Source organism: Gekko japonicus, unplaced genomic scaffold, assembly GCF_001447785.1.
Source record: "Gekko japonicus isolate JY-2015 unplaced genomic scaffold, Gekko_japonicus_V1.1 scaffold1993, whole genome shotgun sequence".
In the NCBI taxonomy this organism is placed as follows: Eukaryota; Metazoa; Chordata; class Lepidosauria; order Squamata; family Gekkonidae; genus Gekko; species Gekko japonicus.
The window spans coordinates 1-15,931 of NW_015160278.1; the positions used below are offsets into that span (position 1 = coordinate 1).

Here is a 15,931-nt window from a genome sequence, read left to right on the forward strand (position 1 = left end):
GAAAATTTCCGTTTCCCCCCGAATTTTACATCTCTAAGTGTTCCTGTGGCCTCCTGGACTGGCCTTAGAGAAGGGAAGGGGATGGAGACCCACCAGAAATAAGGGGACGGAGCCTTTGGCCGCTGCCCTCGGCAGCCGATTTGGGGACAGGAGCTGCTGCTCCCCTGGTTAGCTGACTTTGGCAAGGGGCTGAGGGGCTGCAGACCAAAAATAAGGAAAACCCCAGAGGATGCGGGAGGTAGCCACGCTGAGCAGGTTGATGGGCGTGCGTGAATGTTCATAAGAAGCACACAGAGGCCCCTGCCACACGGCAGGGAAAACACTGGCCAAAGTGCGGCTTTTAAAAGCCGCACCAAAAAATCCCCTGGGTGTGTAAGAAAGGACCTTGAGAACTAAGACCTGATGCCACCCTTCCCTCCCTCCTTCTCATGACCTGCCTACGTTGTCCCAGCACTGGTTACGGTTTAAAGGCAAGGATCCCACAGAAGCAAAAAACTCTAAATGCTTTTGACATTAATTATTTGACTTAGGACAGACAATGTTCACTGCAGCTTGGAGACAGCATTTTCTGAAAAACACCAGGAGAGGAATTTACACCTCTAGCACAATAACCAGGAGAGGAATTTACACCTCTCGCACAATACGTTTGTACTGCTTTAGTGACACCCATCTTATGGCTAGTTTGCACTGAAGTATGAAAGCTGTCTTTGAGCACATCACAAGCAGGTAGGACTGAAGTAACTGAATGCTCCACCATACAAACCATTCCCTGCACAAAAAACCCAGTAGCTATGGGTCCGAGGCGAATCACAGATGCAAAGAGAAATGGAAGCACTAACACACCAGGCCAGCTAGACATTTCCTAGCCTTTTAGCAGGTGGCTTAAATGCCAGGGTTCAGCCAGCATGGGCATATCAGGTTCCACAGCCAACAACTGAGTACACGCTTATCAGAAAGGTTATACTTTATTGAAGAGCTATAGATGCATTAACAAAGGCACTGTTAAGAATGGCGTCGCCCCTACAAGCATAATGGGATATAGGGTATTCGTATGCGCACACTCGTTCCTTAGGCCAATTAGCCACATTCCCGCACACGGGAGAAGGAGCCCCAGGCCGTTAGAGCCGAAGCTGAGAACTGAAAGCGCTCCAACGGTTCCCTAGAATCCCAGACACTACACAGCACCTGCAAGGCCATAGATAATCAAGCATTACAGAAGCCAAGAAGGAATGCAGCAGACTCGGCAAGCAAGCACCCCACCCCCAACCCTTATGGCAGCATAGCTGACAGGGCAGAGGCAGAAAAAATGGCTAATGGCTGCGTAGCCCCTTTTGCAGATTATTTTAATTCTACAGCTCTGTTACCCCGTTGGCTTCCTACTAGCAGGAAACTGAGGGACTCGTCCTTTCACTTTGGTGAGAGCTGGAGTTCTGTGGTTCAAACCCAGAGTTGCTGCGGAGCATTTGCCGGCTCTTCCTGCTAGCTGACCAAGGCTGTTGTGCTCTGGTGCTTTTGACAGACTCTAGATCACCTCTGCTAATCTTCCCTGCATGGGCCATTCATTTACCCATTAAGCTTCCCTGCCAGCTGCAGCGGCATCATGGGAGTTTGCAACACAGAGGAAAGGGATTTTAGCGTGTTGCCCATGTGAGTTTGGCACCTGGAGTTACTATTCGTACTGGGTCTAATACTGGGTATGCTGGCCAAAGGACCAAAGCCCTTGGCTACAGAAAGAGAAACAGTTCTGTGTCGATAGCCAATGACGTAGGTAAAAAGGTTAGCAACCAGTGCTTATAAAATAGATTGCAACCAGGGTTCCCCCTAAGCTGAGTTAGTGTGAGCTAGCTCACAGTTTTTTAGCCTCCAGCTCACAGATTTTTGTCTTAGCTCAGGAAGGAGGGCTCCAGAGCAAACTGATTTGTGCAGCAGCCAAATTGCTCGCTCACACCTTTAATACCAGCAGCTCACAAAGTAGAGTTTTTGCTCACAAGACCCCACAGCTTAGAGGGAGCATTGATTGCAAGATTGTAGTCTTGAGTGCACCCAGCAGCAGATCTTTAAACCTGGCCTGGGAGTCTTTCCACAGACAGCTCCTACTGAATTCTGAGATGACGTTCCTGCTCTCGGGTCAAATTTAGGAAGGATACGGTTGGACAGAGCCAGGTGTTTGTCACGCTGCAGTAATGGTTCCCTTGAACATTTAACCTGGCTGTTCCAATGCAACCAAGTTGCTGAAACGAACCCAAATCCTTTTTTTTTAAACAGGATTGTTAACTTGAATCTCCTGTAGGGGAATAGCACCCTCAGCTGGATTTGAATTCTACAACGGAGTGGTACTCTCATATTATGGGTGCTCCAGAAGAGCTGCTTTTGAACTTTCCATTGTCATGGCAGGAACCCTTTCTTGCCTGCTGAGGAGCCCGCTGTATGTTGTAGAGGATTCCAAGGAGTGCACACACTCCTGTTTTGTGGGGATTAATGGCTTCTTTTTGGGCTCGGCATTGTCATGTGTGATCTGAGGATGCATCCGTGGGATGCTTCCCAACTCTCCTCTTTAACTGCATACTGCAGGGGAAGATAAGGAACGGGCAGGGCAAACTGTCTTCTTGGGGAAGGTTACCCACCATCACTGAGTTTCCAAGGAACTCTCAGATTCCTTCTAATGTAGTTGAGTTGAGTTGAGTTTTTATTGCTACGGTCTTAAGACCAACATACAGAGTAAGCATATTATGTTCTAATGCAGTTTGAAAATCATTCGTCCATAATGCTAGGAATTATTTTGGAACTCAGGATCAGATATAAGAACATAAGAACATAAGAGATGCCAATGTTGGATCAGGCCAAAGGCCCATCCTGTCCAACACTCTGTGTCACACAGTGGCCAGAAATACCAGTGCCATCAGGAGGTCCAGCAGTGGGGCCAGGACATTAGAAGCCCTCCCACTGTTGACCCCCCCAAGCGCCAAGATGACAGAGCATCCCTTGCCCCAGAGTCCCTATCTATACCTTGTGGCTAATAGCCACTGATGGACCTCTGCTCCATATGCTTATCTAATTCCCTTTTGAAGCCGTCCATGCTTGTAGCCGCCACCACTTCCTGTGGCAGTGAATTCCATGTGTTAATCACTCTTTGGGTGAAGAAGTACTTCCTTTTATCCGTTCTAACCCGACCGCTCAGCAATTTCATGGAGTGCCCACGAGTTCTTGTATTGTGAGAAAGGGAGAAAAGCACCTCTTTCTCTACCTGCTCTTTCCCATGCATAATCTTATAAACCTCGATCACGTCTCCCCTCAGCCATCGTTTCTCCAAGCTAAAGAGCCCCAAGCACTTTAACCTTTCTTCATAGGGAAAGTGTTCCAACCCTTTTATCATTCGAGTTGCCCTTTTCTGCACTTTTTCCAAAGCTATAATATCCCTTTTAAGGTGTGGTTTGAAAATCATTAGTCCATAATGCTAACCTGGAATTATTTTGGAACTCAGGATCAGATATGGAGAATGCAGATCACGAGTGGCCTGCAAATGAGTGGGAGTCTCACAAATTACAATGCCGCTCTTCAAGAAACCCTTGGCATGCCCCAGTCTCCTCCCAAAATGCAGATCTGCAGCCTGTTGTCTACCTGAGAGATCCCAGGGGAGCCCCCCTATGGCGTTGGAGGTCAGGTTCAAACCAGAGCTTTTTCGACTCACTCCTTCTTAGCCTCCTGGCACCACCACCTCTGTTCTGTCCTCCTTTGCCTTCTTGGCAAATACACAGAGGCCAGTATATGTGCAGGAGCAGAGTGGCTGGATTCCGATACTATTGTATTCATCGCTGTAAGCCACAACGTAAGGGTTTTCTTGAATCCCCTGGGACATCTCTGCATTTCCCACCAGAGGAACAGGACTTCCTTTGCTCTTCCCTCCTTCTGAGCCCTGAAATGGTCCCTCAAGGGCTGCTCTTAGGAGGTCGGGACCAATGTTCCCTCTAAACTGTGGAGTCTTGTGAGCAAAAATTCTACTTTGTGAGCTACTGGCATTAAAGTTGTGAGTAAGTGTTTTGGCTACTGCATAAATTAGTTTGCTCCGGAGCAAACTTCCTGAGCAAAGACAAAAATGTGTGAGCCGGAGGCTAAAAAACTGTGAGCCTAACTCACACTAACTCAGCTTAGAGGGAACATTGGTCGGGACAGTATGAGCGACCTGGTGGGCGTGTCTGTAAAACGTCCCCTGCGTTTGTGGCAAACAGCTGCTCATTGTCTCGGCCTGTGAATTTTCCCTCCCAGAGCTGAAGCTCAAGATGTCCGAAGAACAAAGCTGCCCCTTCAAAGCACCCCAACAAAACTCACACCGGGACAGCTCCAAGGAGACCGTGAAGCAGGATGCAGCCCGGGCGCCCCCAAGTCCATCTGTAGAAGAAACCATGGACGCCGTGCTGAAGCGACTGAAGGAGAAGCGACAGCAGTTCAACATCCCCGAGAATATCAAGGTACGTGGCTCGTGCTGGCTCAGTTCACCGAGGTCAAGCGAAGTCTGACTGCTAGGCCTCAGCCTAAACCCCTCAAAGGGAGTGGCGACCTCCAGGTCCCATTCATTTAGTGTCTGTGGCATCAAAAATGGCAGCAGGAAATACCTTTTGGTTCTGTTAGGAAGACCGAGGAAGGTAAGGAAGTGATTTACCATTCGAGCAAGATGTGTAGGTGCCGGTCATTGTTTCTTTATGAACCTTCCGGGCAGGAAGGGTCGTATAAAAAGACAACAACATCTAGACAAAGGGTGACAGGAAGTAGGTGTGTGTCAACCGCTCACTCCTTCTTTGAAGAAGCGGTCTTAATGATGTAGACCAGAGGCAGGCAACTTGTTTCGGCCTGAGTCTCACCAATGATGTACTGTCCATCTGGGCAGATGTTGATGTTCCGGCCAACAAAAGAGAGTGGGGGGGGGGAGACTTGTACATGGCCAGACGTATCGGGAGTGACCAGTAATGCTGTCAGTGACACGTTATGTTTTTGCTGGGCACATTCCCAGGTTGATGCACAGATGGGTTCTGGGAGCTCCGTGCTGTTCAGGTGGAGGGGGACCTGATTCGTACTGGGGCCACGGCATGCAGAGAGAAGGGGCTTAGACCTGGTAATGCCCTGGGAAGCTGCTGACATGTCCACAACAGGGCAAATAATCAGGCTTTGTAGAGCTGTTTCAGGTCAAGAAAACTGTGTGTGGGGAGCCATATCTAAGCCTCTTCTCCTCCCCCCATGTTGAGGCTGTGATCTAAATAGGGACCCCCCCCCCCAAGTGGGAACCCACGCCCCTCAGTCTGTAAGACCTGAGGCAAGACTGTTAATGAAAGGATGTTTGGGAGGACGTTATTTCATAGGTTTGGGAGCTCTGCCATGAGTCAGAAACACACACACATGCACACACACACATATATACTGGGAAGAACAGGCCTTCTGGAACATATCCATGAACAATCTGGGTATGCACATGGGGAAAATGTACGTGGGCCTCCTGGTGGCACCTGGTGTTTTTGGCCACTGTGTGACACAGAGTGTGTTGAACTAGATGGGCCATTGGCCTGATCCAACTGTGGCTTCTCTTATGTTCTTATGAGGGGCATAAGTTCTGCCCGTAGCCTTCTTCCCATGTCATTTGGCCCAGCAGCACTGCCAGTGTCTTGGCTGCTTGAGCAAAAGGAGCAAAATGGTTTGGCTTGCTGCTGCTAGGGGTTGCCTGCCCCTGTTTTAGGCCACGTGATAGTAAAAACCCCGGCCTGTTGTGGAACATGATAGGGGAAAAAAAACAACAGTCCAGAGATGCTTGACATGTTGGTGTAGTGGTTAGGAGTGCGGACTCTAATCCGGGAGAACCGAGTTTGATTCCCCACTCCTCCACATGCAGCTGCTGGTGTGACCTTGGGTCAGTCACAAGTTCTTTCGGAGCTGTTCTCTCAAGGGCAGTTCTCGGGAGAGCTCTCTCAGCCTCCCCCTACCTCACAGGGTGTCTGTTGTGGGGAGGGGAGGGGAAAGGGATTGTAAGCCGCTCTGAGACTCCTTTGGATAGTGAAGGGCGGGGTATAAATCCAATCTCCTCTTCTTCTTCATATTTTACTGGGTCGTACTCTGTGTCTCCAGATAAGATGACTTAATTTAACTGTGGCGATGGCCAGATGGAAGCTGCCGGAAAGCTCTTGCCCATTTAGGCATTCTTCAGTACTGGGATCCGGATTCTTTGCTTGGGAGCCACACATGTGCAGCATTTGCAGATCTGTGGCTCGGATAGACGCCACGCTGCTGTGTAGACGTGGCATGTGCAATAGGAGGGGTGGTGGCTCAGCTGGTGGAGCATCTGCTTAGCCTGCAGAAGGTCCAAGGTTTAATCCGTGGCATCTCCAGCTAAAGAAGGATTAAGTAGTAGGTGGGGTGGAAAACCTCCATCAGGGACCCTGGAGAGCTGCGGCCAGTCAGAGTAGACAATACTGACCTTCATTGGCTAGCGATCTGATTCAGTATAAGAGACGGTCATGTGTACAGGAGGGACGGACTCTTTTGAACCAGGGGTGAGGCTTTGGCTCCGTTTAAGGTAGCTTCAGGTGTTTGTTTCGGAGAGGGGCTGAAGCGCAGTGGAAGAGCCATCTGCTTCGCATGCAGAAGGTCCCAGGTTCAGTCTCCACTTTAAAAGGACCAAGTAGTAGCTGATGTGTCAGACTTCCATCTGGAGAGCTCCTGCCAATCAGAGGAGACCACACTGACCTTGATAGACCCAATGGCCTAACTCCGTGTAAGGTAGCTATTCATGTGTTCGTAGAATCACAGAGCTGGAAGGGGCCGTACAGGCCATCTAGTCCAACCCCCCCTGCTCAATACAGGATCGGCCCAGAGCATCCCTGACAAGTGTTTGTCTGGCTGCTGCTTAAAGACTGCCAGGGAGGGGGAGCTCACCACCTCCCCGGGCAGCTGATTCCGCTGCTGCGCAACTCTTCCTGTCAAAAAGTTTTTCCTAAGATCCAGCCGGTATCTTCCTGCTGTTAATATAAACCCATGATTGTGAGTCCTCTCGTCTGCTGCCAACAGGAACAGGAACCTAGCCCGTGGTCCCAGAATCCAAATTGCTCCTGCCGACACCACCAACACAGCCAGTGGTTCACCTCCATTACCATCTGTTCCCGTCGTATTCTCCTTCCTATGACAGGAAGGATCGAAGAGAACACCACCTGTGCTCCCATTCCCTTCAGCTTCCTCCCAAGAGCTTCATAGTCAGCCTTAATGCCTTCGATGGTGTTCATGGCTGTGTCGTTGGTGACTTTAGGGATCCTATCTGTAATATCTTTAATTTTCGCCCCTGTTCTAATGGCACGGTGTGCCATCTCGCTCGACACTTTTGGGGTCCTGCTGTAGCACTCTGGGGAGTCTCGTTAGGACAGTCAACCACACCGTTGTCCCTTTGACTGGTCTCTCCTTCCCTATGCAGGACATCAAGGGTTCCGTTAATGAACTCCTCCCCTTCCTTGATCTCATGGACAGTAGTAATCCTTTCCTCCAGGCTTCGAACCTTCTCCTGTAAGAGTCCCATCAACTTACACTTCTGACAAGTAGTCCTATCAACTTACACTTCTGACAGGTGTAGTCCGTCTTGTCCTCAGGGAGGAAGACAAACATGGCACACTCCCCGCAGGTGACTGGAAATTGTCCTTGAGCATTCATCATCACTTCTCGAAGTGGATTCTTTCACCTAGAAATACCTTGGTGTGTCGACGTCTCCTGAAACTTCGAGAACTGACCAAATGACTACCACTCCAGGAGCCCTCTTTCTGCTCTTTGGCAGAGCCCAGCTAACTGATTTAGTTCTAGAGGAAGGACCCTTTTAAACTAGGGGTATACATTTTGTTTAATAAAGCAACTCTTTATAAAAATGTTATGATTAAAAATATTAACACACTTAGATCTAGCCCGCGGGCATGTTCTTACATATTAGAAGGTCTGCTTCTGATGTTAACATGCAAATTCTCTGGTATCCGTCTTGTGTGCAAGCAGTTAACAGTAAAGATAGCATTGGAACTGGCATTTTCCAAGCCTTGGAAAACATTTAAAATATTAACAGCAGTATGTAAACGATAAACGAAGAGGTGGAAAGTCTACAAAGGGAAGTGCTTTTGGGGGTTCTCCTTGTGGTGATTGTCATGTTAAGACTGGCTTTGAATTAGAGTTTCAGTGCAGTCATTTTGTGACCCGCATTGCATCAAATGGCAGGATCCAAGGCCATGAGGTTGAATTCAGAGCTGTGGCATTCTTGCTCTAGGCCAGTGGTGGCGAACCTATGGCACGGGTGCCAGAGGGGGCACTCAGAGCCCTCTCTGTGGGCACGCGTGCCATCGCCCCAGCCAGGCCCAGACCATCATTAAAGTGTCGAATTCTCTGCCAAATAATTTTAAGTAAATGAAAGCATTTGGGATTGCTTTCCTTACTATGTTTGGATCATCTTAAGTTAATGTATGAGTTGTTTTTTCTAAAGTAAAAACTCAGTATTCAGGTTAAATTGCCGTGTTGGCACTTTGCGAGAAATAAGTGGGTTTTGGGTCGCAGTTCGGGCACTCAGTCTCTAAAAGGTTTGCCATCACTGCTCTAGGCGGAGTTCTCTGTAGACTTAAGGGGAGTCCATGAAGCATCACAATACCAAAGAGCCATTTAAACCATTTCAAAAAACCCACCTACGCTTCAAGCCAGTAATGGCACTGTTCTTCATTCACTTAAAAAAGGAAGTATCTGCCGCCTGTGTTGGCATCCTTCACTTTAAGGATGACAGAACAAAGTTATGCCAAGATGCACAATCTCACTGCCCCCCCCAAAAAACCTTTCTGTATGCAGGGCTTGAGGAAATTCTGTTTCAGTCATTATCTGAGGAAGTGTGCTTACACGCGAAAGCTCATACCTTGGATAAAACTTGGTTGGTCTTAAAAGTGCTGCTGGACCGAAGCTTTGTTCCGCTGCTTCGGACCAACACGGCCACCCACCTGAATCTATCTTTAAGAATGACAGACCAACATGACCTGGGAGATAATTTTGTACTGATTGCTTGCCTGTATTGAGCCTCTGCGGCCTCCTCACTTCTACCCCGGCAGCCAGGGCAGCAGCCCAGTGGTGTTCTTTTCAGACAGAGAGATTGTGTGTGTGTGTGTGAGCGCCCTTGTGTGTTACTGGCCTTGGTTATCCCATGGACTTCATGGCCGAGGGGCCCAAGATGTTAGAGTGGAAGGCACGACAGTGTGCATTGACTTATTTCCCCCAAGGCAAGTAAACCATTCGGGGGGGGGGGGGAGAAAGGCCATGAAAACAGTTAAACGAAATGTCACAAACCAGTGTAAGATCAAGCAGCACTGTTTTTGAAGCCGGCTCATGCCATTCTAACAGCTTTCTAAGAGAGGATGGCTTTCGTCGTCACCCTCCCAAGTGCCAGCAGTGAGATCCTAAGCGACACCCTTGTAAGTGTGAGCTTAGAAGAGTGTGACTGACGATGGCTGCACTGTAAGTTTTGCATTTGGCTGAACCTCTGCCAACAGGGGATTTCACTGTTATGGTGCCACCGCCATGAAGGCCCTGAACATTTCTGCTTTCTGGCTTGAGCCCTCAGAATGGTAATAATCATGCTTGGCCTTTTCTCTTAAGGGGAAGGGAGTCTCCTAGGTAAGCAGCAGAAATGTTTAAGGCCTTGAAGTCCAAAAGCAGCACCTTGATTTTGGGCTCATAAACAAATAGGTACCCCATGCTGGTATTTTAAAGAGGTAATAATAAATTTTCTGTAGCAAATCACAGGTAATGATAATTGGGCTGCCATTGTCTGTACCCGTTGATGTTTCTGAAACATCAGCAAGGGCAGTCCCATGCAACCAACATTACAGTAGTCCAAGTGAATGGCAGAATGGTATATGAATGGTAGAAGCCAGATCTGTATCTGTACTAGACTACAGTCCTAAGAACGCTATCCTAGAAGTAAGCCCCAACTAATAAAATGGGACTGACTTCTGAGTAGACCTGCTTAGTGGCAAAGTTGCTCATTGGTAAAATGCTCTCCTGGTGACTAGTGTCTAGTCCAGGAATGGTCCCAGACATCTAATTTATATGGGATTTAGGCCCAATCCAGATCATGTAGAAGTCCAGTTTTGCTCGTTCAAGTCAAAGAAATCAGCATATTGTTTGTTTCAGAGAGTAGTTGTGTTGATCTGCAGTAGAAGAATCAAATATGAAGGGAGCTCTGACTCTTGAAACCTTATACCCCGAAAATCTTGTTGGTCCTCCTTGTGGTTTCTGTGCAGTCCCACACTTGGGTTAGGTGCCTGCGCACAACCTCATCCAGAGAATATTCTAGAAGTTTTTTGGCAGGCTCTCTCTCCCATTCTGGGGAGGATGTGCACACTGCCTGGAGCAAGGGAGAGGGTTCTCCCAGATTGTGAGGGCAGAAAGGTCGATGCACCGGCTTAGAAAATCTACTCTTTGCAATCTGTGACTGTCTGCATTCACAGCTATTCATCCTACCTCTCTGCTTATGCCTTTAATGTGGCTTCTACAGTTCACCCTGTCCTGGATTCAGTACCAGAAGACGTCCGTTCTCCTTTATCGGTGGCTCTTTCGGAGGAGTGTGCCATCTCTAAACAGCAAATCAACTCTATTTGTCGTGCTGTTGGGTATTCCTCGAAGACGTTAGTTACATCTGTAGCTCTTTGGCGACACGTGTGGTTGTGTTCCGTGTCACTACAACCAGATGTCAAATCGAAGATTAAGGACCTCCCATTTGATGGCGAGGGCCTTTTTCGTTCTACCACTGATGACACCCTGAAGGCAGTGAATGACAGCTACAAAAAGGCTCAAAAACTAGAGGCCTCTTAACTGTCCACCCAATGCCCTCGGTCTCAACAATGGCCTACGTTCTCTAAGCACCATCACTCTCCTCTGCAAGATTCTTGGAGATGGAAGTCCTTCCATAAAAAACCTTCCTACTCCGCTAAGTCTAAAACTCCTACCACAGAGCATAGCAGTCAGTTCGATCTGCTTTCTCAGTCGCCGCTTCCTCCTCCTCTTGCTATCACTCCACCAGTGGGCACCAGACTTCTTCCTTATCTCTCAGCTTGGGAAACCATCACAATGGATTGCTGGGCCCTTACCATCATCCAGGTGGGCTATGTCATAGAGTTCATTTTGCCATTGACCCTGCCTCACTTCATCATTACACTGGTCTCTTCTCCCCTCATTGAGGACGCTGAAGCAGCCCTTCTAATGAAGGGTGCCATCAAACTAGTCTTGACCACGATGCAGACTCTTGGCTTCTCCAAATATTTCACAGCCCCCAAACGGGATGGCAGCGTCTGAGCGATCATGGATCTTCGCAACCTGAACTCCTTCGTCAAATATGCAAAACTCCACACTCCAGTCAATCCTCCCCCTTCTACCAAAAATGGGTGTATATAGACCAGGGGTGGCCAAACTGTGCCTCCGGAGCCTCATGTGGCTCTTTCACACATATTGTGTGGCTCCCGGCAGGGCGGCTAGGGAAGCGAAGGGGAGGCGTGCCTCCCTGATCGGTCTTCTCTTCCCCAGCCAGTGTCCGTCCCCCCCGGGTTAGGCTAGAAGTGTGTGTGTGTGGGGGGGGGAGCAGAGAAAGAAAGCGACTTTAAATACATTCTCAAATGTGCTGTCTTTCTCTTAAACAAATAAATATCATTAGCAAACAAATAAACATCATTGGACAAATAAATATCATTATCAATATCTGTTTTTAACCTCTCTTGTTTTTATTTTTGGCAGTCTCCTTTAATGGTAATAAAAACAAATTTGCATATTCCTCAATAAAACCCTGTGTGTAATATTTGTTTATGTCTTGCGGCTCTCAGACATCTGATGTTTATTCTATGTGGCTCTTATGTTAAGCAAGTTTGGCCATCCCTGATATAGACCTACACGATGCCTATTTTCACATAACAATCCGTCCTTAACATCAACACTTTTTACTATTTGCGATTGGAAACAACCACTTCCAATACAGAGTCCTTGCTTTTGGACTTTCAATGGTGCCCCACGTTCTCACCAAGACCATAGCGGTAGTGGCAGCAGAGCTCCATCAGCAGGGGGTAGTGCTCTACTCTTACATCGATGACTGGCTTGTAGTCACTCCTTTGAAGTTGCAACTACAGATTGATGTGCAACTCATGCTGAATCTCCTACCTCACTTGGGGCTCTGTGTGAATCCAAAGAAATCCTCTCTTCAGCCGGTTCAAACCCTGAAGGTTATTGGGGCATTCCTAGATACACCTCAGGAGAGAGCATTTCTTCCCTGATCTCTAGTGTCATCTATACTTGCACTGATCAACACCTTTCTGGCCTCTCCTGTTCAGTCAGCAAGGTCAATCATGAAGCTCCTCAGCTTCTTTGCGTCGACAGTCTTCCTGGTTCCAATTGCTCGTCTCCTCATTCACCCTCTGCAGCTGTGGTTCCTTCTGTCCTTCCGCCCACACAACCAGTCCCTGGAGATGATGCTTACCATTCCTTCCAATGTTTTGGAATCTCTCCACGGATGCTCCATTATGGAGTTGCTCCCCGCCCAGTGCAAGGACCTCTCGGCAAGCAGCAGATGGTCGCCTGCCAAGACCAGGATTCACATCAGTTGCCTAGAACTTATGGCAGTACATTGTGCTCTCCGAACCTTTCACCTGCATCTTGCCAACAGAGTAGTACAGGTTGCATCCAACAACGTTGCTATGGTTTTTTATATCAACAAGCTGGGGGAACTAGCTCTCAGACCTTGTGCAAAAGAGCAATCGTCCTGTGGGAGTGGTGCCTGCTCCACAATGAGACTCTTTTGGCAATACATGTTCCTGGTGTCCTCAATGTCCAGGCGGATTTTCTGAGCTGCTTAGCTGCCCCCAAGACCGAGTGGAGCCTAATTTTTTGTTCCCTCCGTCTGATTTTTTGGCAGTTCGTCTTTCCATTGATCGATGGCTTTGCAACTGCAGACAATGCCAGATGCCTCCGATTGTTCAGTCGCGGCAAGCCTTCCTCCACATCCAATGGGGATGCCTTCCTCCACCAGTGGATTGGGACTCGCTACTTTTTCTTCCCCCCATTCCCACTGTTTCTCTGAATACTATAGAAAATCATCCATAACTAAACTTCCTGCATTCTGATCTCTCCCTGATGGCCGAGACAGGCTTGGTTTCCTTACCTGCTCCATCTCTCTGGGGGACCTTCCTACCCCTTCCTCCAGTGCCAGACCTTCTTTCTTGGGACCAATATCAGCTGCTGCATCATGATCCAGAGTTCTTCAAATTGACAGTCTGGAGGATTCGTCACTGAATTTTTCTCCTGCAGTCCATGAAATTCTTCTGAAACTCTCGAAAACCATCTACTCATCATGCATATTCAGTGAAATTGTCTTGTTTTTTTGACCTATGGGTCTCTCCACACCTTCGATCCAGTTTCGACATCCCTCTCAGACATTCTTTCCTATTTGGTCTCTTTACAGGATGTAGTCCTCTCTTTTTCCTCAGTGAAGGTGCATCTGGTGGCAATTTTGGTGCACCACTGTCTGATTGAGGGTTCCACAGTCTTCTCCCATCGATTGACCAAATCCTTCTTAAAGGGTCTTCTCCATCTCTGACCACCTAAGAAGCCCATGGTACGTGTCTGGAGTCTTTCATTGGTTTTGTCCCAGCTTATGTGTTGCCCCTTCGAACTGCTAGCTATGATGGATCTCCATTTGCTCTCCTGGAAGACAGCCTTTTTGGTTGCTATTACTATGGCAAAGTGTGCGAGTGACCTGTGCTTCCAGAGTGGATCCCCCATATACTGTCTTCCACCAGGACAAAGTGTCTCTTTGCCTGGATCTGGCCTTTCTGCCTAAAGTTGTCTCGACCTTTCATTTGTCACAGTCTTCAACCTTACAGACTTTTTTCTCAGAACTGAAAGGTGATGCTCAAAAAGGCCCTCCATACTTCTGATGGTTTCAGAGCCCTTTTTATTTAAATCATACTTGGCCCTTCCACAAAACCCCAGATCTTTTCATTGGCTATGGAGAGCCATGAAAAGGTGACAAAATTTCCTCGCAAAGACTGGCTAAATGGGTCACTTCAACCATTTCACTCTGTCATGAACTCATGAAGCAGCCCCTACCTACCTCTATCCGAGCCCACCAGGGCTGTTTTAGCATCTACGGCCTTCCTGGATGGTATCCCACTCGATGACATCTGTGCAGCTGCCATGTGGTCCTCTCTGTCGACCTTCGTGTCCCACTACGCACTTGATGTTTGAACTCAGCGGGATGCTGCATTTGGCCAGGCGGTTCTTTGGTCCGTCTTCTCTTGAGATTGACCCTCATGGTTCTCAGGTAGGCCTGTAAGGTAACATACTTTGATTACTCACTCCCTCTTCTCTTCTTGCCAGCACCCTCCTCCAGTGGGTTTAGCTCTTCATTCACCCAAGTGTGGGACTGCACAGAGACCATGAAGAAGATAAACAGGTTGCTTTCCTGTAACTGATGATCTTCAGGTGGTCCTCTGTGTGGTACCATAACCAGTGTTCCCTCTAAGCTGAGTTAGTGTGAGCTAGCTCACAGCTTTTTAGCCTCTAGCTCACACATATTTTTCCTTCGCTCAGGAAAGATAGCTCCAGAGCAGACTAATTGATGCAGGAGCCAAATCGCTCGCTCACAACTTTAATGCTAGTAGCTCACAAAGTAGAACTTTTGCTCACAAGACTCTGCAGCTTAGAGGGAGCATTGACCATAACCCCCCCCCCAACCTTCCCCCCTGCAGGCGTCTGTCGGTCACTTACCTTTTTGTCAAGACTTACTGGTAGTGGTCGAAGGAACTGAGTGGGAGGCGGCTCTCTCCCTTGCTCCAGGCGTGCACAGTGTGTGCCTCCTTCCCAGAGCGGGGGAGAGAACTTGCCAAAAAACTTCTGAGGCTAGCTCTAGAATATTCTTTGGATGAAGTTGTGCACAGATGCCCGGCCCAAGTGTGGTACTGCACAGAGGACCACTAGCCCAAGTGTGGTACTGCACAGAGGACTACTCGAAGATCATCAGTTGCAGGTAAGCAACCTACTTATCTATCAGATGCTACTGGACTCCATTCTAGACCATCTTGTTTGGATTCAATTTTAGTTTGCTATCCCTCCTCCAGCCCATAATAGAGTCCAGGGCTGAGAATGAAAAACAGAGCCAAATGTCTTCAGTGTTTCAGTGATGCCGCACTTTATGCCTCCGGTATTTCCTGTGTGTGAATTCAGTGTAAAATGAGTTTCCTATCCAAGCCTGCAAAATGCATTTATTTTCAGATCAGGGCATTTGAGGGGCATTTGTTTAAATGGGCTTCAATTCCATCAAGTGGTGTGATTGCTGTTTCCTCATTGAGAAACCTTGTCTAGATGGGAAGTGGTCCCTAGAAGACTGGCATCTGGCCCTTAATATTCCAATTATTTCAATGAGACTTTAAATAATAGGCAATTAGCAACTCCAATGGTGATTATAAAATAGATTGGCAGTTAAATTATAACTTCATTTAAAGGCAAAAGTTATTTTGGTGCATGTCTGGAATGATAAAGAGACATCTCCAATTATAGAATTAACAGAGTTTAGGAATGTAGCCGTCGAGGGCCTTTATTTTGTACTCGGTTTCTTGTTAATTAGGGACGGGTGGTTCTTGGCAAACTGGTATATTCCTTAGCTGCAGTCCTAGTGGAATTCTTACTCTTCTCCCATTGGTTTTATCCTCTCTTTTGTTGACCCTGAAATAAGAGCAAATGTAATGGGGGTATAGTAGCAAGCACACGGGTCTTGTGAATTTCAGGGCTCTTTTTGTATCAGAAACTCCTTTGCATATTAGGCGACACACCCCTAATGTAGCCAATCCTCCAAGAGCTTACAGTATCCCCTGCACAATATCAGTGCGATATCAGTGATATCAGGCAAGTG

At 47.8% G+C, this 15,931-nt stretch overlaps 1 protein-coding gene across 1 annotated transcript in view; it reads left to right on the top strand.

Annotated features, from left to right (window-relative positions):
* Positions 1–4,226: 4,226 nt before the first annotated feature.
* LOC107113887 (protein FAM13C-like) overlaps positions 4,227–15,931 on the top strand; it is a gene marked incomplete at its 5' end in the record, with an annotated part of 29,995 nt that continues 18,290 nt past the window's right edge. Inside the window, one exon of the mRNA XM_015415285.1 lies at positions 4,227–4,466. Coding sequence (XP_015270771.1) covers positions 4,227–4,466 — 240 coding nt within the window. The remainder of the gene's footprint in view (positions 4,467–15,931) is intronic.